Source organism: Ahaetulla prasina, chromosome 12, assembly GCF_028640845.1.
Source record: "Ahaetulla prasina isolate Xishuangbanna chromosome 12, ASM2864084v1, whole genome shotgun sequence".
In the NCBI taxonomy this organism is placed as follows: domain Eukaryota; kingdom Metazoa; phylum Chordata; class Lepidosauria; order Squamata; family Colubridae; genus Ahaetulla; species Ahaetulla prasina.
The window spans coordinates 18,638,056-18,664,899 of NC_080550.1; the positions used below are offsets into that span (position 1 = coordinate 18,638,056).

General features: G+C 42.7%; 1 protein-coding gene across 1 annotated transcript in view; it reads right to left on the reverse strand.

Annotated features, from left to right (window-relative positions):
• Nucleotides 1–24,449, reverse strand: part of ADAMTS18 (ADAM metallopeptidase with thrombospondin type 1 motif 18) — a 132,418-nt gene extending 107,969 nt beyond the window's left edge. Inside the window, exons 1-3 of the mRNA XM_058154984.1 lie at nucleotides 24,340–24,449; nucleotides 23,982–24,066; nucleotides 17,008–17,324 (exon numbers count right to left, since the gene is read on the reverse strand). Coding sequence (XP_058010967.1) covers nucleotides 17,008–17,324; nucleotides 23,982–24,066; nucleotides 24,340–24,381 — 444 coding nt within the window. The 5' untranslated portion in view covers nucleotides 24,382–24,449. The remainder of the gene's footprint in view (nucleotides 1–17,007; nucleotides 17,325–23,981; nucleotides 24,067–24,339) is intronic.
• Between the last annotated feature and the right edge of the window lie 2,395 nt (nucleotides 24,450–26,844).

Genomic DNA, 26,844 nt, shown 5'->3' on the forward strand with positions numbered 1-26,844 from the left:
AAGAAGAGGGCCGTGAAAATATTTACAGATCCCTCATATCCAGGACATAAACTGTTTCAACTCCTACCCTCAAAACGACGCTATAGAGCACTGCACAACAGAACAACTAGACACAAGAACAGTTTTTTCCCGAAGGCCATCACTCTGCTAAACAAATAATTCCCTCAACACTATCTAACAATTTACTAAATCTGCACTATTATTAATCTTCTCATCGTTCCCATCACCAATCTCTTTCCACTTAAGATTGTATGACTGTAACTTTGTTGCTGGCAATCCTTATGATTTATATTGATATACTGACCATCAATTGTGTTGTAAATGTTGTACCTTGATGAACGTATCTTTTCTTTTATGTACACTGACAGCATATGCACCAAGATAAATTTCTTGTGTGTCCAATCACACTTGGCCAATAAAAATTCTATTCTATTCTATTCTATTCTATTCTATTCTATTCTAATATTATAATTCCCCCCCAAAAAGTATTTATTACATTTTTAAAAAAAAACGTAGAGACATTTATAGCATCTCTTCTTCACCTTCACCCAATTCTTTGAAAGTAAATCTATTTGGCATGTTTGAGGGAGTCAACACAGGAAGAGATAGGAAATGTCATCCTTTACCATCAACTACCCAGTTAAGAAATTATTGGGCCCATCTGAACCCCATAAAGGGTGATAAAGTGTACAATTTAATTCCTCCTTGGCTACAATTCAAGTTTTGTTAACTCTGAATTCCAGAAGAGCTATAAACATCAAGGTTTCTTTTTTGTCCCAAAGTTTCCCTCAGAAGAAATGGAGTAGCCTTCATAATCAATAAAAGAGTAAGGACTCACTGGAGAAGAGCCTAATGCTGGGAACGATTGAGGGCAAAAGAAGAAGGGGACAGCAGAGAACGAGGTGGCTGGATGGAGTCACTGAAGCAGTAGGTGTGAACTTAAATGGACTCCAGAGGATGGTAGAGGACAGGAAGGCCTGGAGAAACGTTGTCCATGGGGTCGCGATGGGTCGGACACGACTTCGCAACTAACAACAACAACATTGAGAAGTCTACAGTATTAATAAAAGAACCTGATGATGCCTGGTCAGCAGGAACACTAGGCTGTTCTAGGCAAATAAATTGGAAAGATTATAAAATTACTTCCTCTGACCTCATGAATTATCTCAAGTTATAAAAACAAAATGGTGAGAGATTTAGGAGAAGAGGTAGAGCCTGAGGGCGGAGTCAAGAAAGGACTCAGTCTAGAATCATTTCTCTCCACAAATGCTCCGCACTCAGCCTCCCTTAAATTCCATTGACTCTTACTTAGCATCAATTTTATGCTGGTCAATTTAGTGCTGACCGTTAGTTGACTAGATTCTTGTGATATAGGCTTGAGAAATAAATCTTAACTGCAGTTTAATGTGTGGTGTTGATTCTTCACGTTTGACATAGCATCTGTGGCTCTACCACTTGAAGATGCTTTCTCTCAATTCCATATGGGGTAAAATCTCTTGTGAGCACCCAGTGTGGAAGAAAATACATTCTCTACCTATTCCTGGGAATTGTTCTGACCTAGGCTTCCCCAGCAGCATGAAGCTGAGTCCTTGTCCTGATAAACCCCTTTTATTTAATTTACAGTGAATTCCTCTCCAGCAAAGTCTTTCCTCTCCCACAGTCTTTCAAGATAGTTCATAATTACCGACCTTTATCAGGCTTGGAGAGTGGCCAGGCCGATATCTTTCAGATGCCCGCAATACTTGGCAAGAATGCAGGAATGAACTAATTGTCTCCTGCAAACTCCACTCCCCTTTCACTCCTCTTTTATTCCCTTGGGAGGGACCATTCATCGTCCATCTGTGGCCTTACTCCCAAGTCGGCCCTTGTTCTTTAGCTGTCCCCTTCATCTGGCAATTCTGCGCATGTGTACACTAGGAACAGCCTCCAGCTGTTCATCTGCCTCACTGATGTCTGATTCCAAAGGCAGGTGATAATTGGCATACGGCCCTGGCCCCCACTCTGCCTCCGATGCATCAGAGCCTTCCCCAGACTCCAGGACTGGCCCATGCTCCTCCCCAACCTCCTGACTGAATCTGTTGCAAGATCCGCTTGACGGGTCATAACAGGCATTTCTATCTGGTGTTGACAATATATGAGGGTCCTCTGAATGAGCTTTTCCATCATAAGAGTGCACCTTCTTTAAGCATCGCAGCCTTTTCTTTTTTTTTTCCAAAAGAAAAAATGCTCCCTTCAGCACCACACATGATGTGCTTCCAATTCGAGCATCCCCTCTAAAATCAGCTACACACTGTGACTTTTTAGGCACACGCATCTGGTTGAGAAAGGCTGTCTTGCAAACTGCTCACTGTATGGAGATCATTTGTCATCTGCAAAACAGATCCAACATTGGCTGCCTGGCAGAAACTTAAAGACTGCAGTCATAGAGGAAATTAAAAGAGTTACATGGGAACTAGGAAGCACTCCCATCTCTACCCCATCCCCACCCCAAATAGGTTTTTTTTTTTCAGATGTTTATAAACAAGTCTGGGCTGGGAAGTCAAAGAAAAGGCAAAGAGAATGAAGATTGTTCACATTTTCGTGCCATATGGCAGGCATGTATTAGATTTTACTTGCTTGGTTTCAAACTTATGAATATCATTTCTTGATGAAAACCTTCGCAGAATGGAAGATGTCCAAAGTTTGCTGCCTAGAACAGCGTGTTCCCCCCCCAAAAAAATGGTCTCAAGGACCACCAATAAACTGGCGTGTTCTTTGATTAGCCTCGAAAAGATCATGGCACCAAGAAGAGTCACTTAAGGATGATCTGAGTATTTTTCCAATTTATCCATTTAAATTCATGACAGATCTTAAGCTACAAAATTACAGCTCTAAATTGTAAGGAGTGGGACTGCCTTAGCTCCACTGGCAAACTGCTTCTTAGGTTTGGTCACTGGCGAAGCAGAATTCTATCTTAACCATCCCTTCAGCTATGATGAGGATGTGCAAAGATACCTAAGAATATGGGATGTACTCAGGGGTGGGCTGCTAGGGGTTCGCAGAGGTTCCGGGAGAATCTCTAGCTAAGATTCTGTGCAGTTCCGAGAACCCCCAAATCCCACTCCTGGCTGGCCCCACCCATCCCACCCTGCCCCTCCCCTCCCCTCCTAGGAATCCCCACATGGCCTGTTTTGGATGCAGGTAAGTACAGGGTGCACACAGAGGCTTGGGGAGGGTGAAAAACAAAAGTTCGGGAAGGCCGGAAACGGCCCATTTCCGGCCTCCAGGGGGCCTCTGGAGCCTGGGGAGGCTGTTTTCACCCTCCCAGAGGCTCAAGGAAAGCCCCCCAGAGCCTGGGGAGGGCAAAAACAACCCTCCCCACCATGATGCAGAAGGCCAACTAGGCCACGCCCACCATGGCCATGCCCAACCAGCAACTGGGCAGAGAACCCCTTGCTAAAATTTTTGAAGCCCAACCCTGGATGGGTATAGAATTTATATGAATAATGAAGCATGAGGTCAAAAGTTAACTTAGTCCAGTGTTCTGGGACAAAGAGTGATAAACCAGATGTGTCTGAGACTCACACTACTGTTATTTTGTGCAATTCAGACATACAATAAAACACAAATACTATAAATCAGAAATAGAGACAGGGGTATCCACCCCAAATTTAGCATAGATAAATGTATGGCTCAGTGGCTAAGATGCTGAGCTTGTTGATCGAAAGGTCAGCAGTTCAGCAGTTTGAATCCCTAGTGCCGCATAATGGGGTGAGCTCCCGTTACTTGTCCCAGCTTCTGCCAACCTAGCAGTTCGAAAGCATGTAAGAAATGCAAGTAGAAAAAATAGGGACCACCTTTGGTGGGAAGATAACAGCGTCCCGTATGCCTTTGGTGTTCAGTCATGCTGGCCACGTGACCATGGAGACGTCTTCGGACGGCGCTGGCTCTTTGGCTTTGAAACGGAGATGAGTACTGGCCCCTAGAGTTGGGAACAACTAGCACATGTGTGCAAGGGGAACTTTTACCTTTACCTTTAAATGTATGGACTCGAAGGTAATCTGAAAGAAATATTTGTGTACCACCAATAAAGTGCACAAAAAGAAAACACAGATCTGTATGAAATGCACATTTGTTTATTTAAATGCATTAGATGCAGATTTTGAAAGAATGCACTAATTAGAATAACTAAGCTATCTTCCTAGTGAAGAAGGAATTAGAAATGCTGAGCTCCTCACTTTTCTTAGGAACTTCAAATGCCGTATTCTCACTCCTACAATTATTTAGTTTTAAATCAGACTTGACAAGGCAAATTGAGAATGTCAAAAAGAGACTGGACACTGAACTAAAACATTAAATGTGTTTCTGATTGTAAAAACTAGAAAGAAGAGCTTAACCTGTGGTCTTCTAGATAGTATCAAAATACAGCTAAGTAGCCTTCACATTTGATCAAGTGTTGGGAGTTCAAGTTCTGCAACATCTGAAGAGCCACAGATTTTGCTCAGACCCCTGATCTGGCACATTTGAACATGACATCTGATTGAGCAAGTATGTCACAGCATGGAATTCTCTGCAGTAAGCAACACTGTGTGGAAGTTAAAAAAGTAGCATTCTAGGGAAAGGAAATTCTTCAGTCTGAGCCTTGTTATCAGCAAACATCCTATCTTCATACAGTAGTGGCCAAAATTGTGGAAACCTTTTGGGAAAAGTGTATTTTCTAAAGCTAGCTGATAGCACCACTTTGTTTTGGAGCAGTACCATAAAATTATATATCAATGGAAAGATAATTTAATCAAGAATGTAATGCAATAACTTTTGTGAAGGATTTGCTATTAGAATAACAGTTACAGTATAAAGAAGAAAAGTGAAATGTAGAAAAAATGATATACAAAAATTATCACTATAGAAAAATGAGATATACAAAATTATCACCATGTCAATTAATCCATAGTTGGGTAACCTTTAGCACGAATTACGGCCTTACAACGTCTTTCCATGGAGTGAACCAAGTCTTTTTTTTTAATTTGCATTTATATCCCGCCCTTCTCCGAAGACTCAGGGCGGCTTACACTATGTCAAGCAATTCTTTATTTAATTTAATTTAATTTAATTCTGCAATTGTTCTAATGTGAAACCAAGATTGAAGGATTGCTTCTATTAACTGGGTTTTATTGCTGGGTCACTTCTGATTAAGAAGTTCCTTTATTTGGCTCCATAGATTTTCAATTGGGTTAAGGTCTGGGCTATTCCCAGGCCATTCCAGCAGTAGAATAGGATTATCTTGAAACTCTCCCACCCAGCCAAAAAAAGTGGTGTTATTAGCCACCAAACCTCAAAAATACACTTTCCCCAAAAGGTTTCCACAATTTTGGCCACTACTGTATAAATGAAGTTTTACTTAGTTATAAGCTGCACAGCATTAGTTATATAAATCCTTCAGATTTTGCATGGAGAATTACTAATGAGAATTGCAGTACAAGAAACCATGTAACTATATTAACATGAATTCCAATGTTTCTAGCTAAAAAAAAATCATATCTTTTTACAGGATTCATCCTTTCAGTGTTTTCTCTGGATTTAATGCATAGTTACAGAAGGCAACATGCTAACCCTCCCACCTCCTAAAAGAGGTCATCAAAATATGTCATTAAGCCAAAAACATGTGTCAAGGATTGGAAATTCTCTTCAAGTATTCAGTTGAATAAGTGTAGGGTTTCACATTGAGCGAAGCAGAGAAAATAAGAGACCCAGAAGTATAAATGAAGTATAAGAGCAGGACTAGCTTGAACGTAGTTTTAAACTTGGGATTTAAAAAAAAAAAAGGGTTTAAATGAGGTTTTAAATTTGTATTTAAAAGTTAGAGCATCAATTGAATTTAACTGTCTATTCTTTTAGCTTTTATGTATTATATGTTTTTCTGTTGTTTTTGACTGTGAACCGCCCTGAGTCCTTCGGGAGATGGGCGGTATACAAATATAATAAATAAATAAATAAATAAATAAATAAATATGTTCCCGGAATTATCTATTGGTAAGTACCAATTTCATTGCCCTACTTGTCTAAATAGATAGACAGGACAAACAGACACTACATAAAGAGTTAATGGCTATATTTGTACAGGAGGGACTCTAGTAAGGCTCCATTCATAACCGCAAATAATTCCCTCAACACTGTCAAACTATTCACTAAGGCTCCATTACTATTACTATTAGTCTTCTCACCGTTCCCATCACCCATCTCCTCCCTCTTATGACTGCATGACTGTAACTTTGTTGCTTGTATCCTTACGATTTATATTGATTGTTTCCTATGCTTATTTGTACCCTATGACTATCATTATGTATTGTACCTTATGATTATTGACGAATGTATCTTATCTTTTTATGTACACTGAGAGCACATGCACCAAAGACAAATTCCTTGTGCGTCCAATCACACTTGACCAAAAAAGAGTTCTGTTCTATTCTATTCTATTCTATTCTAGGCTAGGCTAGGCTAGGCTAGGCTAAGAACCATTTTCTCAAAACCATTGGTGAAAAGCACCAGCACTTATTTATTTTATTTTTTATTTATTTATTAGATTTTTATACCGCCCTTCTCCCGAAGGACTCAGGGCGGTGTACAGCCAAAAAGATAAAAAATCAGAATATATACAATTAAAACAAAAAATTTAAAACAGAGCATATTAGAAAAAGGCCGACATTAAAAATTTAAAAATTTAAAAAATTTAAAAATTTAAAAACCCTAAAACAATAAAACCCCAATTAAAATTAATAAAACTATTAAGCCAGTCCCGCTTGAATAAATAAGTATGTTTTTAGCTCACGGCGAAAGATCCGAAGATCAGGAAAGGTCCGAAGTCCCAGACATAGAAGCTGCTGTAATGATATATCAAAAAGAATCATTTCGAACACAACCAAACCAGCTCCTTGACTTTCCAAGATTGCTCCTCTCAGTTGGATCTTGTGGTAGTTTAGACCAGGGGGCTCCAAACTTGGTCCCTTTAAGACTTGTGGACTTCAACTCCCAGAGTTCCTCAACCAGCTGAGGTTAGAGACCCCTGGTTTAGACAGTTTTCATATTCACACTTCCTTAATTATGATTTATTTTGGCAGTATAAAATATGGCTTTTAAGTGTGTCTGAAATTACATCATTTCACCAGCTTGGAGATGAAAGGTGATAGAAAGATGAAGGGAGGAGGGAGAGCAAAGGAGGGAGGGAGGAAGGGAGAGGGAGAGAGAGAGAGAGAATAGTAACTTTAACAAGTAAGTAAACACATCTATATCTTGATGAACACATCAAAACTTTGCAATGTATCAGTCAAGGGCAACAAAATACAACGTAACTTTTATAAACTTCATTTAAAGATTCCACAGTCAACACGTCAAAGTGTTACACAAGGCTGGGCAGCCCTGCTGCGGATGCTGTATTTCTGACCTCTGCAAAATGATATACAAACATTTAGGCTTCAGCTGGGAGATTCACACCATATATCGCTGGATCTGTTTTACAAGTCACAGTTCAATTTTAAATAGTTCCAACACAGCAGGATTGAAAGACAAGATGTTAAATTGTCCAACTTCCTAACACAACAGCCCAGGAAGAAATCCCCCTATATCTTCCATTCTCTGTAAAAAAAAAAATCTATTTATACTTCGCCAACTATTTTGTGTCCTGTATTGCCTTGTTATTTTCAGCTTTCCACCAAAAGAAATATATTCATTTAGTTATTTATTGTATGGCATAGAGTACATGGATAATAATAGTAAAAATGTATAAAAGGAGCATACAGTATGATACAATGGTACATGTATGATGGAAATATGTAGTCAATTTGGTAAGGTATGATGAATTCAAGAAGTTATAGGTAATATAACATATATATATATATAAGTATATATATATATATATATATATGTATATGTATGTATGTATGTATGTATGTATGTATATATATATATGTATATATATATATATATATATATATATATATATATATATATATATATATATATATATATATATATATACATACATACATACACACAAACATACATACATACATACATACATACAAGAAACAGACATTCTGTGAACTCCGGAACTAAAATAATTAAAATTTTATTCTACTAAGCTTTCGTCAGCCATCTGCTGACATCGTCAGAGTATTAAACTATCATTACAGAGATCTCTGCCTTTATATGTCATTAATCAATTTGGCCATTGCACATGTAATAGGCCCTTCCAGCCATCTCTCACTTGTAATTAGCTGTGTTTAAAATAAAATGTTAATTATTCTAGTTCCAGAGTTCACAGAATGTCTGTTTCTTGTTTTACAAATATACTTGGAACTCGTATTTTTAGAATAGTTTGTAATATATGGGTGTGTGTGTGTGTTCTGTATATAAGTTATAGGTTATATTGTGAAATAGGTTGGTTCGTGAGAGTGGAATAAGTGTTCTATATATTAATATCAAGGTCATTTGTCCAATTAAGTGCAGTATTGGTTAGTTGGAGAAAATCTGGTTTTCTTCCTATATTAGCCCTTAAACTGAAATTCCTTGAGTGTAACAGGTGCAACACTTCTGAACTTCCCTCCTTAATCAAGGAATCTTTCCCAGCCTTCTCATCTGTTACACTTCCCAACTACTGGCAGACTTCCCACCTAATTGTGATTTTTTTTAAAAAAAAAAAACCTACCTTCCAGAAACATTTTCAATTACAATATTAACTTTAAACAGTTCCTGCTATTCGGACTAGGCTAATCGAAAGCATATGCCATGGGAAGTAACATTCCATACAGCTGCCTTCTTTGAAAGTGGGGAAAAGTGCAGAAATTGGAAACATGGCTGTACGGTCCATGTGGGGGGATTAAGGATGAAAGCTCCACTGTTTCAAACATGTGTTCAAAGATGCACAGCAAACTTTTTCACCATCCCATACATCATTATATAATAAGCCACACACCTTAGACCATGACGTTGTGCGGTGACTCTGAAGAAGCGAAACGTTTTCAAAGTGGAGGGGGGAAAACCCCTAGAAAATCCAGTTGCCTTTTGGAAAAGCACCTTTGGGACAATTGATACTTTAGAATGCAGGTGGATTTCATGGAAATCATACTGAGCTCCAAGAATTCCCGGCATTTTTGAGCACTCGGCAAAACCCTTTTCAAGATGATGAAGTTAAGGCAGGCAAGTGCCGTCTAAGGGCATTGATTTTTAGCACTGATATCCTACTGAGCTCCAAATATTCCCAGCAGTCTTGAGCACTTGTCAAAATCCTTTGCAAGATAATAAACATAAGACAGGTTGGTGCTGTCAAACGGCACTGATATTTAGCACTGATATCACCTAGACAAGTCACATAAGGGCAGAAAATATATCTCCCCCAGGTCATCAGTGAAAGTCTGAGATTGATGGTTATCAGCTGAAACCTCAAATGCAATTCCTACTTGACTATTTCTACATCCATATGACTTCCATCTACCCATGCAGCGTATCTATGACTTAAAGGACATAAAAGGTAAAGGTTCCCTTCGCACATACGTGCTAGTCGTTCCCAACTAGGGGGCGGTGGCTCATCTCCGTTTCAAAGCCGAAGAGCCAGCGCTGTCCGAAGACGTCTCCGTGGTCATGTGGCCGGTATGACTAAATGCCAAAAGCACACAGAATGCTGTTACCTTCCCACCAAAGGTGGTCCCTATTTTTCTATTTGCATTTTTTACCTGCTTTCGAACTGCTAGGTTGGCAGAAGCTGGGACAAGGAACGGGAGCTCACCCCGTTATGCAGCACTAAGGATTCGAACCGCTGAACCGCCAACCTTTCGGTCGACAAGCTCAACGTCTTAGCCACTGAGCCACCGCATCCCTTATTAAAAGACCTATCCTACTGTTTAAAACCCAAACTAATTTTGCTTTCAGCAGTCCCTGAGCAGAGCTAGTCAAGCCAAGGTCAGGATTATCTGCTGTGTCTGCTATGCGGTTCAAACCTACAGTAGGCCTGCCAAAAAAAAAAAAAAAAGAATTTGGCAAGAAAGAAGCAAGACCCCTTTTCACACTTGAAAGGCAGACAGTAATCTAATCAGCAAATTTCTTATCCAAGAATTCTCTAACTAGGTCATATCTATACAATTGTTACTTCATTTGCACACATACCAGGCTGCTAGTTAGCCAAGGACTTTCATTATGTTGACACAGCAGCCTTGGACTAGATCTGTAGCAGGGAAGTAATGAGGCAACAAAACTCCTCAAAAGGGAGTCTAAGATATTGCTGACCAATTAGATAAATGCAGGTTTCTCAGTCTAAATTCTTGAAGTCTTCCAAGTCCATATTTTCCAGTGGCTGTATTGTCATCCTTATTATGAGTTCTTTCTTGATGGCAATAGGAATTTTCTTTTGAAGGAATCACCAATGGCTCTCCTTTAGGAAGCCAACCTGGTAATAAATTTGAACTCTGTCTTAGCTTGGAAGGTCCAACAGGCTAACTGCATAATTGAAGCCAACCAGGACCATCACATAGTTGAAATTCATAAGATTCTGGCCCCTATTTCATATAGACCTCCTGTCATATAATCAAACACTTTATGGGGAATTTATGGGGAACTCAGCCAGCAAACGGGCCACTCTGCTGTGTCCCTCTAATGCAGAATCTGAAGACTTGAGATTCTTTGAGTCACTAAGTCCTTCATTACTAGACTCATCTCACGAATGGGATCAAAACTCTTAAATGGAGTGCTGAGGGAGGGGATTAATGAGTATTTTGGAGAATTGGAGGTAGTGGTTCAAGAGTAAAATGATAAATCAGAATGAGATTCCATAAAGTAGGAGTTCTGGTTGGCAAATTTGGAAGGCCCAGATAAATTTAATATACTCACCTAAACAACAACCACCTTATTAAATAAGACATTTAGGTGTCATAAACCTTTGAAATATTTGAAGAACTTAAAATTGAGGTTGGTTTTTCCTTAAGATATCCTAAACCCCCAAAACCTAGGTTAAAAAGATCAGCCAAAGCCACCATTGTATCATCATGATTGGCCACTGGAGAGACCCAAGATAAAATATGACTAATTTTGCTCCATAGATTAGTTAACCAGTTAACTAATGCTTCTAGTACAGGGATGTCAAATTCGATTTCATTGAGGGCCGCATCAGGGTTGTGTTTGACCCAGGGGTGAAATCGACTTACCTTCCTTACCAGCTCGGAAATTCACACACCCTGTGCGCGCATCACATGCATGCACAGAAGGTAAAAAACACATTACTTCCTGGTTAAAACCAGAAAGTAATGACACCCTTTTGGCGGATGGCGCCAGTGATTTGGCGATCGCTACCAGATCACCAAACCACCGGCCATGGTCACTACCAGATCGTGAGATCTGGTCAGAACTGGGAGCATTTCACCCCTGGGTGTGGCCAGGGTGGGTATGGCCAGTTAGACATCACTTGTGTCGGGGGTACCTGTGGTCGCCAAGCACTCTGCCAGCAAAAACAGGCTCCCGAGCTCTATTTCTGTCAGCCTTCTGTAATCCTCTGCTAGTGAAAACAGAGCTCAGAGATCCATTTTCAGTGGCAGAGGCACCGCAGACTGGTCCCTCACTTTTTAGAGGGTGGCCCTGTGGGCCACATCTAAGCACCCCATGAGCTGGATCCAGCCCCTGGGCCTTGCGTTTGACACCTGTGCTCCAGTAAAAGTAGGCAACCTGTGGTCCTAAGTCATACATTTGCAGCCCCCTGGAAAACAAACAATTCTCTAGCAAGAATGATCTCTTTTTCTCAGTGGGGAGCTACAGAGCCACATTTTGGCAACTTATGACCCACAACTGACTAGTGACAGGATGCAGAACCTCCTCTGGTGCCGATTTCATATAATGTCAACTTAAGAAGCCTATTAAGTTCATTGCCTTAGCTTAGCTTCAGCGCGCATGCGTGCACCAGCCAGGTGATTTTTGGGCCTTCCAGGGCCACCGGAAGTCAGGAAACAGGATGTTTCTGACATCTGGAGGGCCTCGGGGAGGTGGGGAAGGCCGTTTTTGCCTTTCCCAGGCTCCTTTAAAGCCTCTGGAGCCTGGGGAGGGTGAAAAACAGGCCTATCGGGCCCACCGTGCCATCAGGTGCCAAAAGCAGGGGTTGCGCAGGGGGTCGCGTGTACATGCGCGGGGGGGGGGCGAGGCGCATTGAATTATGGGTGTGGGCACGCAAAACATTAGCCGTCACTGGCCTAGCTGTTCCCTTAAAGTCTTTTTGAGTTGATCTCTGGACATTCATCTGTTGGTCAAATACAACCAACAGGGGTGGGTTTCACTTACTTTTGCTACCAGTTCACTCACTTCTGCGCATGCGCAGATCGTATTTGATGACATCCGGGTGGGTGGGTGGAGCCTCCCGCTGCCACTGCTACAGGTTCGCCCGAACCGGGGCAAACCGGTAGCAACCCACCACTGAATACAACTCTGTCCTAAACAAGTGTTGTGTTCTTAGCCTCAGTACTGACCGCATGAGTAGGATTTCAAGAAAGCCACAGTTCCTTAATTATTCATTTCTAGTGCTAAATAGATGTGTTCTGTCTTTGGTCTCTCCCGTTAAGTTTTCTACATAGGCAAGAGCAGCAAAGCAGCAGCTGAGGGACGAGGTTTTTCTGAACTGCTCACACATAGACTCCGGAGCAAGCAAGATCAAAGGATGCCTGCCGTCCATTAAAACGCCATTGCTTCCAAATCCCAACGTGATGTTTCGGGTTTGAAAGAATAGGCCACTGCACTTGCATTGTGGGGCGGCTACTGCGAATGAAAGGAACAGCCGGATGATTAGTGCCGCCAACCATGTAAAGCAATGCAACTGTTCGTCTAATTGCCAGGACTAAAATGAATAGGGCAACCTAATTGTGGAAAAGGGAGGAGGCATTGATGGTGGCAGTTACAAGCACCACATTGGTAGCAGAGATTGGCTTCAACACATCACATCAAGGTACAGATCACTTGTTTACTAAGCAATGACTGACTGGATACATACAAGTCAAAAACCCTGCACATACAGATGTTCCGAAAATTGAACCTAAGACCTAAGAGCAAAGATGCATCTACCACAAAACTATGCTGGTTTTCTCATCCAAGAATCATTGACAATATTTTTCAGCAACAGTCACCATGTATGCACCGGGGGGGGGGGGGAATCTAAACCACCAATTTTTTTTTGTCTTTCCACTCAATCGTGTCCAATTTAGAGACTGCCTAGACAAGACCCAGGAGATTTCTTGGCAGATTTCTTGGCAAGAAGTGGTTTATTATTGCCTCCTTCCTAGGGCTGAGAGAAAGTGACTGGCTCAAGGTCACCCAGCTGGCTTTGTACGTAAAGCAGAACTAGAACTCATAAGTTTCTGGTTTCTAGCCTGGTGCCTTAATTACTACATCAATCTGCTCCCCAATGCCAATAGGGGGCAGCAAAGTGGGATTTAAAAAGGTTGCCACCTAGTGGTCATCTGAATTTTTAGCCCATATTGAAAGCCTCCTTAGAGCATTCATACAGGTACTTCTGAGTACTTTATTACACTGCTTTACCTTGCCACTTATATTTTCTGCTGTTTTCACCCCATGGAATTGTACTGGAACAACTACGGTAGCAATTCTATACCCAAAGAGCTTTTTACAGCCTGATGGTGGTGGAGTTCAAAGAGATCTCCTCTAGCACAGTAGATACCCATATTCCATATTCCAAGTATTTCAAAGTGAACTTATTGTTTAATCCAATCAACTGTAGACTTTCCTTTAAAGAGGAGGTCTCTGAAGGCTATATAAAGGTAAATCCTCCCTTAAACCAAATATGGTTTCTGATCACTTCATGCAAATGAATTATGCCATTTTAAATTCGGGCAAACCGATAGTAAAAAAAAGCTACCAGCGAACCGATAGTTAGCTACTGGTTCGATTGAACCGGCAGTTTAAAAAGCTACCGGGTCCTCTGAACCGGTATTTCCGATGATCAGCTGTGCAGTGCGATTTAGCTTTGCTAAAGCTAAATCGCACTGCACAACTGATCCCTCCTCGCTGTTCCCTCCTCGCTGTTAAATCGCACTGCACAGCTGATCCCTCCTCGCCATTCTACTTACCTTCCCAAGCTTCCTTTTGGTACGTACTTTGCATGCATGCACATGATGCACAATTTAGCTTTGCTAGAAAGCAGGAAATCCTGCTTTCTAGCAAAGTTAAATTGCGCACCACAGCTGATCCCCCCTCGCTTCTACTTACCTTCCCGAGCCTCCTTTTGGCGTGCATGCACAGCCAGCAAACTGGTAGCAAACCGGTTTGGATTTCACCACTGTGTTTACCTATATACAGAATCTTGCCAGACTAAAGCAGTGATCTGCAAAATTATAGATAAACTCAGTGAATTGCTAGGGAAGGTCCATCTTTGCTCTCTTCCTGCTCACCAGACATTCCAGGATTCATTGTCTGGGAACAAGCCCCTCCTTCCTGGGATTCCAGACCACATCCTACCATAGTATTATTCCATTACTTTTTTAAAAAAAAATTCCTCCAATTTTCCAATTTAACCTCTAGTCCTAAAATTGCCTGGACATCCCTATCTAAGAACTAATCAGTTCTAATCCTAATTTTTAGCGATCAGCTAAAATGGACTAGATTGTGGATTGGTGCATCCTATGCCAATTCAAAGCTTGAAGTGCAGTTACAGAAACTCTCCAAAAATGCCATTGAGTTGCAGGATTTAATTGTACAGAAATTAAAAAAAAAACAAAAACCGAAGTATTAAATACACAGGCCTTCATCCGATTGAATTATGTTTAGATTTAATTTGGTCAACTTTTGTTGCTTTTTGTCACTTTTTGAAACAAGCCCCTTCCAACATGTCCCACTGCTACCCTCAACTAAAAAAAGTTGTATGTATACATACCTACATCTATGCATCCCTGCATTTCCCTTGTACAGCAAGTGAAAATATATCAATCCCATTCCACCATGCCCAGATTTCAAAGAATGCATAACAAAATACATGATGGGCTTTTCTACAGAACAGAGGCTCAGCCCCCTGAATCTAAGGTTAGCCTGTGGAAAACTCATTTTTTTAATTACAATATTTGGAATTCATTCCGTAAATGTTCATATAGGTATAGGCAAATGAGTAGTAAGACTGAGAAGATAATATCTACAGTACGTAAACCTGAAATTTTAGTAAAGTATGGCCCATCACTGTGTCAAACATACATCTGATATATCTGATGCAGAAAAGGAATTCCCATAGATGAACATCTGTCCTCCAAGTGTTCCCACTGCTCAAGAATCAATTTGGAGAGACCACTGTTTCTCATGCAGTGATATCATCTCTATCTAAAACTCTTGCTGAATGCTGAGAAATTAACGGTGAGGTGGGGTGGAGGCAAATGTTGCGAGATTTTGATAAACGTTAAGTTTTTGATAAACGTGCCAAAAAAAAAGATCTCACCGCAGTTGTCTGGAGAATTTTGACAGTGGATTGGCTTCCCACATTGCAGTAAGCAATGGTTTGCTTACATGTAGCCTACCAACAAATTGCAATTCGTCGAGTTTACAAAAATCCACCAAGCCATAAAAAGCATGGCTTATGAACACCACAGAAGGATTCGCCCATCTCGCTAAAGCCAAAATGTATCAATCACATGATGATTTAGCATGATGCACAATCTCAGACTGAACCTGGCCTTCATGTCACAAGATAGAACTTAATTGGCTACTGAACAAGATTATATACCATATTTTTCGGACTATAAGACGCACTGGTGTATAAGACGTACCAAGATTTTGAAGAGATAAAGAAAAAAAAAGTGTTTGCCCTCCCCAGCCCCTAGGAGCACTTTGCAGGCCACCCAAACCCTCTGTGAGTCCTGTTTTTGCTAAAAATGGGCCCATTTTTCACAAAAATGGGATGGGCAGAGGGTTTGGAAGGTTTGAGAGGCCAAAAATGGGCTCATTTTTCACAAAAACAAGACCTGCAGAGTGTTCCCGGGGGCCAGGGAGGGCAAAAATGTCCCCATTTTTGCGAAAACTGAGCCCATTTTTGGCTTCCCAGTCCCCCATGCATCATGTTTTTGCCCTCCCCGGTCCCCAGGAGCTCTCTGCAGGCCTCCCAAACCCTCTGCAGGCCTCCCAAACCCTCTGCAGGCCCCGTTTTTTGCAAAAACGGGACACGTGAGAGGCGGTTTCAGGAGGCCAAAAATGGCTGTATTCGGTGTATAAGACGCACCATTTCCACCCTCTTTTAGGGAGGAAAAAAGTGTGTCTTATACTTCAAAGTACAATAGATATCATCAGGAAAAACTCATCTCAGAGACTTGAAGGAAGGACTCCTGCTAAAGTGTCAAGCAGACTTCTCCAGCACTCTGCGTGAGGGAATTCCTAGGGGACACTTAAACAGCAAAGCACAGGAGTCAGTTCAACCAATCATCATACAGGATGCGCGCTCCACACAACGTACATATGGGATCTAGGAGGCGTTTGTGCAGCCCATCTTCTGCACTTACCCATCAACCCCTCTCTCTATGGGGATTGTCAATTATCCAGGTCGTGGTTGTCCCAAAGGTGCTTTTCCAAAGTCCTTGGACTTAAAATCAAGGAAGTCCAGTTGCCTTTTGGAAAAGCAGCTTGGGGATTTAGCAGCAGCGGTGGGATTCAGCCAGTTCGCACCACTTCGGGAGAACTGGTTGTTAACTTTCTGAGCAGTTTGGCAAACTGGTTGTTGGAAGAAATCATTAGGTCAGAGAACCGGTTGTTAAATTACTTGAATCCCACCACTGCATATTATGTATGCTCTCTGCCTTGAGTTATTTTAAAAACAATAAAGGTGGGATAAAACCAAATAAAAGTAAACAATATAAAGTCGTGATACAATCTCCAATGTTTATGATGCTGAATTATAACTGAACTATAGCTATGGGCAGTGACAGGCAACTTTAAATCAGCCTTAAGCCAGCAGGAGAGAACAAGCGTAGCAGAAGGGGGAAAGAGTCTGAAAACCGAGCAACAACACATAACACTTACCAAACCTGCGCACGTGGATATGGCAACGGAAGAAGAACTGTAGTTCCTTATAAATCCCTGATAGAAACACTGTTCAATATCACGAACCTGAGAATCTTCAATGCCATCTTTCCCAAGCACCTGGACAGTCACATTGTGGCTCAGAAAGTCCGAGGGCTTCAGCTCGAGATGCAGTTCCTCTCCAAAGGCTGAAAATCTGTAGTGCAAGGAAGCTTTCGAGCTCACGGTGGATCTCTTTCTCCTGGCACTGTGCAAAATGTCATGCGAGAGATAGGATCCGCTGGAGTCCACTTCGACAGGAACGACAAAGGTATAATCTGGAAGAAGGTTGAGACTGGGGTTAGCCACCAGGCTTCATTTCCCATATGTATTTTTTTGGGGGGGAGGGGATGTCTTTCTTGGGTCTTATGCAGGGGTGAAATCCAGCAGGTTCTAACAGGTTCTGGAGACCGGTAGCGGAAATTTTGAGTAGGTCAGAGAACCAGCAAATACCACCTCTGGCTGGCCCCAGAGTGGGGTGGGAATGGAGATTTTGCAATATCCTTACCCCAGGAGGGAAGGGAATGGAGATTTTGCAATATTTAAATAATATTTTGCAAATTTAAATAATAAATTTAAATAATAAATAAAAAATAATAAATATCCTTCCCTTGCCACATCCACCAAGCCATGCACACAGAACCGGTAGGGGAAAATTTTGGATTTCACCCCTGGTCTTATGGATCCCTCGTTGGAAGAAACAGCCATCTGGTTCAGTTCCAAGCTGGGAGAAAGACATGGAGGCTGATTGGAAAGATGGTTTAGTGATGGACACACCAGGAGTCCTGGGTCAGCTGATCAATTGTTTTGACCAGTACGTAGATTTTTCTACAGTTTGTTCCACAGCATTTTGTAATTTGGAGGCATGTTTTGTGCATTTTGTTACATGATTTTAATTAGTTTGTCTCAGGAAGGCCAGCAATGAGTCTAAAGGGCTGGCTTCCTTGGATTTTTAATCTTGTTTAATAAATATAATTAATCCTAGATGCTGGCTTCTTTGAGGTTTTAATCAGGGGTGAAATCCTCCCGGTTTGGACCAGATTGCTCAATCTGGTAGCGATGGCGGTGGGTGGTTCGGAGAACTGGTAGCAAAAATCCCTGCCCTGCCCTCCGCCCCCAAAGCCCAGTTGAGCCTCGTGATCATCAGAGACTTTTTTTTTACTTTTAAAAGCATTTTTTCTTTGGCCGAAGAAAAATGCTTTTAAAAGTAAAAAAAAAAAAAGCCTCTGATGATCACGAGGCTCAGCTGGGATCATCAGAGCCTTTTAAAAGCATTTTTTCTACAACCTCTTCAGCTGAATCGATCAGCCACGAATGCCCAAATTCTTTTGAAATGTGAGCTTGGAGGCTGTTAGCTGGGAACACAGTCCTTTTAGATTGCAATTAGTTTTAATATGGTATTACATTTGTATTACCTTGTAAGTCACTTACAGACATGTTTGAATTATAACTGAAGCCAGTAAAATAAATTGTTTGGGACCAAGCTCCCCACCCCCCAGCTCCACCCCTTCCCAGGGCAATAGCAAAAAATTGTAAAATCTGGTTTATTCCTTCCCTACTCTTGAAATAGTCCAGAGGTGGATTTCAGCAGGTTCTGACCAGTTCTGGAGAACCCGTAGTGGAAATTTTGAGTAGTTCAGAGAACCAATAGTAAAAATTCTGACTGGCTCCACCCCCATCGATTCTCTGTCTCCCAAGTCCCAGCTGATCGGGTGGAAATGGGGATTTTACAGTATCCTTTCCCTGGAATGGGGAGGGAATGGAGATTTTACAGGATCTTTCCCCTACCACGCTCACCAAGTTACACCCACCAAACTATGCCACACCCACCAAGCCACACCCACGGAACCGGTAGTAAAAAAAATTTGAAACCCACCACCGGAACAGTCCTGCTAGGAAAGACAGAATGCCACAGCTGCAAACTTCCCTGGTCATTCTTGAATCATTTGTTTGTCATTTATTTGACGGCAAAGGATCACCCTTGTCGGAAACCAATGATATAACTCTGCTAGACAATCTTCTTAGCTTAGCCCTTCCCCCACCCAACGGGGTCTAGTAGGAAATTCTGGAGTGCATCAACAGTATGCCCTTTTGAGCTCCTGCAGGAAATCTAATAAATAATGAAACTCATAAAGATTACCCCTAGGTAGAACCAGATATTTCTCTCTCTGGGGACACTGGGAATATATCTGTTGAACAAAGCTCCACATTGGCGACAGGAAGGGCATCCGGCCATTAAAACCGTCTGCTACTTCTGCTGATCACCGACTGCCAGCAGTTTGGCAGATCGAATCTCACCGGGCTCAAGGTTGACTCAGCCTTCCATCCTTCCGAGGTGGGTAAAATGAGGACCCAGATTGTTGTGGGCAAGAGGCTGACTTTGTAAACCACTTACAAAATGTGTGTAAAGCGTCATGAACTGGTATATAAGTCTAAGTGCTATTGCTATAATAAGATTACCCCTCTCACTTTGGGCTTCAAGATTTCTGGTTGCAGATTCCTTTGCTGGCTCTTCTGTTCTGCCATCAGGCTATATCATCCATGGTCCTCCAGGGGGTTGGACTAGAAGACCTCCAGGGTCCCTTCCAACTCTGTTATTCTATATAAATATGTCTATATAAATATGTTCTATATAAATATGTCAAGCAACAGAAAGTTGCTCCTCTCTTCCCTTTCATTTCCCAAAATCCCCCACATTATTATCCAATCAAGGGCCTTGTGGGAAGTTACCAAGATGGCAGATCCCATCTGTATTGCGCTAGGTAGAATCAAGAAAGGGCAGGATAGGGTTGCCCTGAGTAAATAGCCAAGGATACCAAGAGTTGCTTCTAGTTCTGGATTCATTGCAGAAGGGCTTCTAGTGAAAATCATTGGTATGGAAAAAAATCTCAAAGATGGTCAAATTATGAAGATTATAGGATAGCAAGTGCCAAGTACACCTAAGGAGTGGTATGAGCTTTTATGTGGTTTTTATGTTGTAAAGTTTTAATGTTGCAAACCACCCGGAGTCACTAATGTATGAGCTGGGCAGCCATGTACATTTGTTCAATAAATACATTTACTTTGACTGTACCCTCTGTTGCTTCCATTTCTTTATCCCTCTATTTCATAAAACTCTAGCCATGAGGACTTGGAAAATGCCATAGGTACCTTGGTTGTGTGTCATCAACAACGATCGCATTTGAGAAGCAGTGTCCAAAGCCAAAAAGAATAACAGAATAACAGAGTTATGGAAGGGATCTTGGAGGTCTTCTAGTCCAACCCCCTGCTCACAAAGGAGATAGGCCTGGTGTCACGTCTTTTAAATTCCAGATTCCAGCTTCAAAGTACAGTACGTCTAACTGAAGCACTCGGCTGAACTCCTACAGTTTTCTGATCTCTGATAACAGCTTGCATTTTAAGTTTGTAAGCTTCTTAGGGGTTTAAGTCAGCTATTTTTAGAGGGCCATTATCAAATTCTTTGGGGTTTTCATTAAAAAAAATTCATCTGATATGGTCATAAGGCTAATAAGCTATCCATCTATCCTTCATTTGCATTTATTAATAAGGGAATTTAAATTCCTCCTCGCGTGGGACTTTTTTTTTTTTTTTGGTTATCTCTGGAAAAGAAATCGAAGAAACCAATGCAAGCAAGCAAGCTATACTGTTTTTCTCCGTTTTGTAAGTTTGGGCTACTCTTTCCTTCCACCCGACACCCCTTGCGTGGAGAAACAAAAGATAGAATCATCTGTTACAATGTCCTTCCTGTTGAAGACTATTTCAGCTTCAATCACAACAATACACAAGCACACAATAGATTTAAGCTTAATATGAACCGTTCCAATCTTGATTGCAGAAAATATGACTTCAGTAACAGAGTTGTTAATGCTTGGAATAAACTACCTGACTCTGTGGTCTCTTCCCAAAATCCCCAAAGCTTTAACCAAAGACCATCTACTATTGACCTCACCCCATTCCTAAGAGGTCTGTAAGGGCGTGCATAAGAGCACCAGCGTGCCTACTGTTCCTGTCCTAATGTTCCCCTTGATTGTATCCAATTTGTATGGTTATTTCATGCTTATACTTATATATATATATGCGCTTATATATCGTATAGTCATTTCTTGCTTATGCTTATATATCCTGTTGTGACAAATAAATAAAATAAATAAAAAATAAATACTTTTGAATGGAGTATTTTATTATCTCATCTTCACAAGGTTGCAAATGGAGGCATCATTGCTTGCCACTTCTCACCCCCCCCTCACCCCCCACCCCACCCCCGAGAGGGGAAATGTTCTGTCGAGAGCATCTCACTTTTCACCAGCAGCGCTAAAACAGAATTTCAGGATGCTAAGCAAGGCCGGTAGCCAAAAATACAAGCAGCTGCTGGAGAAGGGAATTCCCCCAGGGTGAGCAAAGGCTCCGCTCTTTTTTTTTTGCCACGAAACAGGGCTCATTAGCATGCCTAGTGAAGATATCCTACTTCTTCCCAAACTTGACGGGGATATCCACAGCCCTGTAAGGATCTCTTCAAGCAGAAATAGAATGCTACCGGTTTAAAATGCTTCCTTGCAGCCTGCAACTAGAATGGAACAAGCATTCTGTGGAAGTGCTTGAAAGCCTCTGCCTATTTTCTTTTCTTTTCTTTTTCTTTCTTCTTTTTCTTTCTTTCTCTTTCTTTCTTTTCTTTCTTTCTTTCATTTTCTTTTCTTTTTTCGTTTCCTTTCTTTCTCTCTCTCTCTCTCTCTTTCAATCAATGATGCCTCTCCGTTTCCAGCTCTCTTTGAAATCTAGGAATCCTGCTTTGCCTGTTCACACACGTTTTCCTAAAGTGCGACTTCTCACTGGCTTCCCATCCCCCCCTCCCTCCGCAAAGGGTTAGAAATGCTGGATTTTCAAGTAATTCTTTCTGGTGGCTATGCTTTAACTTTTCTTTTTTCTTTTCTTTTTTTTTAGTGAGATTAACCTTTTTCTTTCTTCCTCTTTTTTTTATTAAGGTATTCCTCTGCAATTTCTTTCTTCGCGTTCGTGTTATGAGGAGGGTGGATTGAGAAAGAAGTGGCCCCTAGTATTGAGCTATAATTATTTTCCCCCTGCCTCTTGTTCCTATCGAAGTACATTTTTTCCCCCTGAATAATTCCTGTAATAAGAGCAGTTGCAATCTTGGATTATGACACGGGAAGTCTGGGTTCAAATCTACTCTTAGAGAAGTAGCCCAGTAGCCCTCTTAGCCCAATCTACCTCGCAGGCTTGTCGTTGAGGAAACACCAGAAAAGTGAGCATTATGTTCATCCCCCTTAAGTTCCAGGAATAATGTTTAATCAGGAATTAAGTACACTTGCTTCAAACAGATCTTTGAAACTCACGGCAACAAATGGACCTGTTCAAAGTAGTCCAGACCAGGAAGGGCAGCTACAAGTGCTAACTCTATGTTTATTGTAAGATTCATTAACACAATCTTGCAAGCCTAAAAGTACTTCCCCCTTCTTCTCCTTTTACTCCCTGGAAAACTAGCTGCTTCCCGGTCTCCTCTCTTCTGCGGACGCAGCTATGTTTTACCTAAAGGTTGTCCAATTTGAGGCTCTGCTTCCTCAGGCTCTCCCAGAGCCATTCTCACATATCCTTCCACCTAACATTCGTTCACCGCTACATAAAGTGACTCTGCTGTGTGAGTGCAAGTTTGCAGTTCCCGTAGCTATTCCCCCTTTAGGATTCAGAGTATAGCAGTTGCATTTCTAAAACATCTGGAGTCCAATAAAGACCTCGGCTTCTAAGTAGCTCTCTGTCAGAAGTTCCCAGGAAGCACACAAGTAGAATAATGCTCGGCTCAAAGCATCTATATAGAGATTCTCAATCATCCCAGATCATTGTTGACTGAAATGTGTTTTTTTTTTTGTTTTTTTTTTTGCCAAAAGACAATTGGACTTTCCAAAACAAAAAAGCACCTTTGGGCCATTACTCAAAGTGTATCCTCAGTGCTCTTCCAATTGACAGAATAAAGAGAAGAGTTTACACCCCAGGGAGCTTACAGCAGAAGGAAGGAAACACACAAGCAGGGGTAAAGACTACATTGTCCTTTCATTTACATGCCTTTTAGATTTTGTTTCAGGAAGGGATTAAGGGATTGTGCCAGCAGACCAGACCAGCCTCCCAACCCCGGCTAAATCTCAGCATCTGATATAACCTGAGGTAGGAACACGCCATAATCCAATAATACACCAAAGGTTTACCCAGTACTGTAACATTTTAACACACCTGGTCTGCAAAGTTTAGCCTTTCCAAGCGGCTCTTCTCCATTTCAGCACCTCAAGGCGATGCTTCACTGGAAAAAACCCCATTTTTTTTTTTAAAGATGAGCCGTACAGAGGGTCTCTCCTCTGTCCAGGACCCACTTGGTTCAATCACGGCAGGTTTGAAATGGGAAACTTAGCCAGGACACCCATGGGGGGGGGGAGGAGAGGGTGTGTGTGAGAAGATCTCCTAACTCCCTTTCCAACAACTGCCTGCCTGCCTGTCGATTTCCAACAAAACAACCTTGCAATGTTGTCCACACAGTAATAATAATAACAATAACAACAAAAATGACAACAATAATAATATACATCATATAATAATAATACACATAATATACATCACACAGTCCTAAACGCTTGGGAAGTGATGTGTGACACGAAATCCAGCATAGTTATCTCGTTTGCTGCGTATACTGTCATTTTGTGTAAACAATAACAATAACAATAACAATAACAATAACAATAACAATAACAATAACAATAACAATAACAATAATAGGCTTCCGAGCCAAATTTGAAAGGCTTCCAGCCAAATCTGGCTCTCCTGCCATTCCCCCACCCCTCTCTCTCTGCTCCCCAACCCCAACCCCCAGCAAGACCAGAAGGAGGATTCCTTTGGATGCCCCGTTGGAAACTTGGGAGCTCAAGGAAAATACCAACCCTGGTTGAAGGCGCCGGGGCCACCGCTGTCACCGGGTAACGCTGCCGCCACGACCCCGCAAGAGAGGCAGCACCACTGGAGAATCTGCAGAAAAAAAGAATGAGAGAGAGAGAGAGAGAGAGAGAGAGAGGAGAGAGAGGAGAGGGGATGAGAAAAAAGGGGGGGAAACACCCCCACCCCAAAAAAAACAGGCAGAATTTTTTTTAAAAAAAAAAAAAGCAGAGAAAGAGAAAACTCCCAGGAGGGTTTGCTCGCCAGGGACGACGGAGAGACCCGGCCGGTGTGTGTCCCCCCCGCCACCCACTCACTCACTCCCTCCCTCCCTGGAAGTGGAGGCGCCCCCCTCCCCGCGCTTACCTTCGCAACGCTGCCCAGCCAGAGGAGGGTGAGCGCGTGCATGGAGGGGCTCTTGCCAACCGCCACGGGCAAAAGCCGACGGGGAGAGCTGGAAGCAACGCCTGGGTGTCTCCGCGGGACATGGGGGGGGGGAGAGAGAGAGAGGGCGGAGGGGCGGGGGAGGACGGCTCTACCTGCCGCCGCCGCCGCCTCCGTCACCGCCGCAGCCACCGGCAGCAGCAGCACCACCACCACCACTACCACCACCACCAGCACCAGCAGCCGAGCCGTGCGGCGGGAGCTCCACTCCCCACCGCATGTTTACAGCGCCGGGGGCATCTCCCCGCCTTGGCATCCCTCCCCACCCCCGCTGCAACGCCCCCAGCGGCGGGCACCGGCGCGGGGGGGCAGCCCTCTTTTCTCCCCCGCCGCCTCCGCCCCCGCGCGCACCGCCCGGGCGGGGAAAAGGCGCACGAAGGGAAGCGCGAGGCGCAACTGCCCGCCTGGCTGGCTGGCTGGCTGCGCGGCGAGCAGAGGGATTTCCCCCTCCCGCTGCTGGAGGGGAGGAGAGAGAGAAAGATGCCGGGGGTTGAAGCCGCGGAGTCGCCAATCAGGAAGTGCGCGCAAGAGAGAGAGAGAGAAAGAGAGAGAGAGAGGGAGGCTTTTCCCTCAGGTTGGGGGAAAGGGCGCCATTCGGGCGCTTTCGCCCCGCAGTAAAGCCGCCTGCTTTTCTTCCACGGCCCCCCCCCACCTCTAGTCCGGTCCGGAGCCGTCAACTCTGTCAGAGCTCCTTCCTTCCCCCACCCCACCGCCTCAGGCAATCCAAGAGTCGCCCCAGCAATAGCCCTTAGACTTATATACCGATTCATAGTGCTTTTATAGCCAGCCTTCTCTCTAAGCGGTTTACAGAGTCAGCCTCTTGCCCCCAGCAACCTGGGTCCTCGTTTGACCCACCTTGGGAAGAGGGAAGGCTCAGTCAACCTTGAGCCTGGTGGGATTCGAACTGCTGGATTGCAGCTGAAGTAAGCCTGCCGTACTGCCCTCTAACCACTGCACCACAATCCACAAGGGCAGCAGGTGCTATGGGAAAGGGGAAGGGAAGGGAAGGGAAATAAGAAGAAAGGAAAGGAGGAAGGTGAGAAGGAAGGATATGAAATGAGAGGAAAGGAAAGGAAGATAGGAAAGGGAAGGGAAGGGAAGGGAAATAAGAAGAAAGGAAAGGAGGAAGGTGAGAAGGAAGGATATGGAAATGAGAGGAAAGGAAAGGAAGATAGGGAAGGGAAGGGAAGATAGAAGGAAAGGAAAGGAAAGGAAAGATAGAAGGAAAGGGAAGGGACGGAAAGGAAAGGAAAGGAAAGGAGGAAGATGAGAAGGAAGGAAGGAAAGGAAGATAGGAAAGGAAAGGAAAGATAGAAGGAAAGGAAAGCGGCCCTTGTTGCAAAGACAGCTAGCTCCCAGGTGGGCAAATCCAGGAGGGAGGCAAAGTCAGCAACTCCGAGAGCATCTCTCCAGCTTTTTTTTTTTTTTGCTGAGGCTTTTTCGTTCAAGCCTCAGCCAAAAAGAATGAAAATAAAATACCAACCACACGAGTAGAAACCCCATTTCACTGTAACTGTTTCCCTTGTTACCTGCTGGGAGAAGGAGGAGGCTTCCGGATATCCGAAGCAGAACGTCCAGATTCAGTACCAGTTTTGTTCCATTTAGAACATCAACCTTGTGAACTCTTCCATTTCCTCTTTCCGCCACGTATTCAAAATGAACAGTGATTTATATAGTGCAGGCATATATGTATGTACGTAGCATGTGTGTGTACATGTGTTATATGTGTTTGGGTAGATATCCACTTGTCTTGACAGCAGGCAAAAGAATTTCATTTTTAATGTGGGCCAGTATGCTCACAGAAAAAAAAAGGGCAATAAAAGTTATCTTATCCTCATCTCATCCCATCCTTCCTTCCCTTCCCTTCCTTCCCTTCCCTTCCCACCTCACCCCATCCCATCCCATCCCATCCCATCCCATCCCATCCCATCCCATCCCATCCTATCCTACCCTACCCTACCCTACCCTATCTTATCTTATCTTATTAGAAGGATGGTGGAAAGAAATCCAAGCACTAATTGTAGCCTGCTTACATATTTTTGTTTGTTTGTTTGTTTACATTTATACATTTCTCCGAAGACTCAGGGCGGCTTACAGTGTATAAGGCAATAGTCTCATTCTATTTGTATATTTTTACAAAGTCAACTTATTGCCCCCCCAACAATCTGGGTCCTCATTTTACCTACCTTATAAAGGATGGAAGGCTGAGTCAACCTTGGGCCGGGCTTGAACCTGCAGTAATTGCAGGCTGCTGTGTTCTAATAACAGGCTTCTTACCAGCCTGAGCTATCACGGCTTTATGTCTCACGTAGCAACAGAAATTTGGGGTTGAGTTAAGGTCATAAGTTAAGGACTATCCCCCCCTCTTTTCCTCCCCCTAAATCTTCGAAAGAAAAGCAGGAGGGAGACAGAAAGCTCCTTTAACTA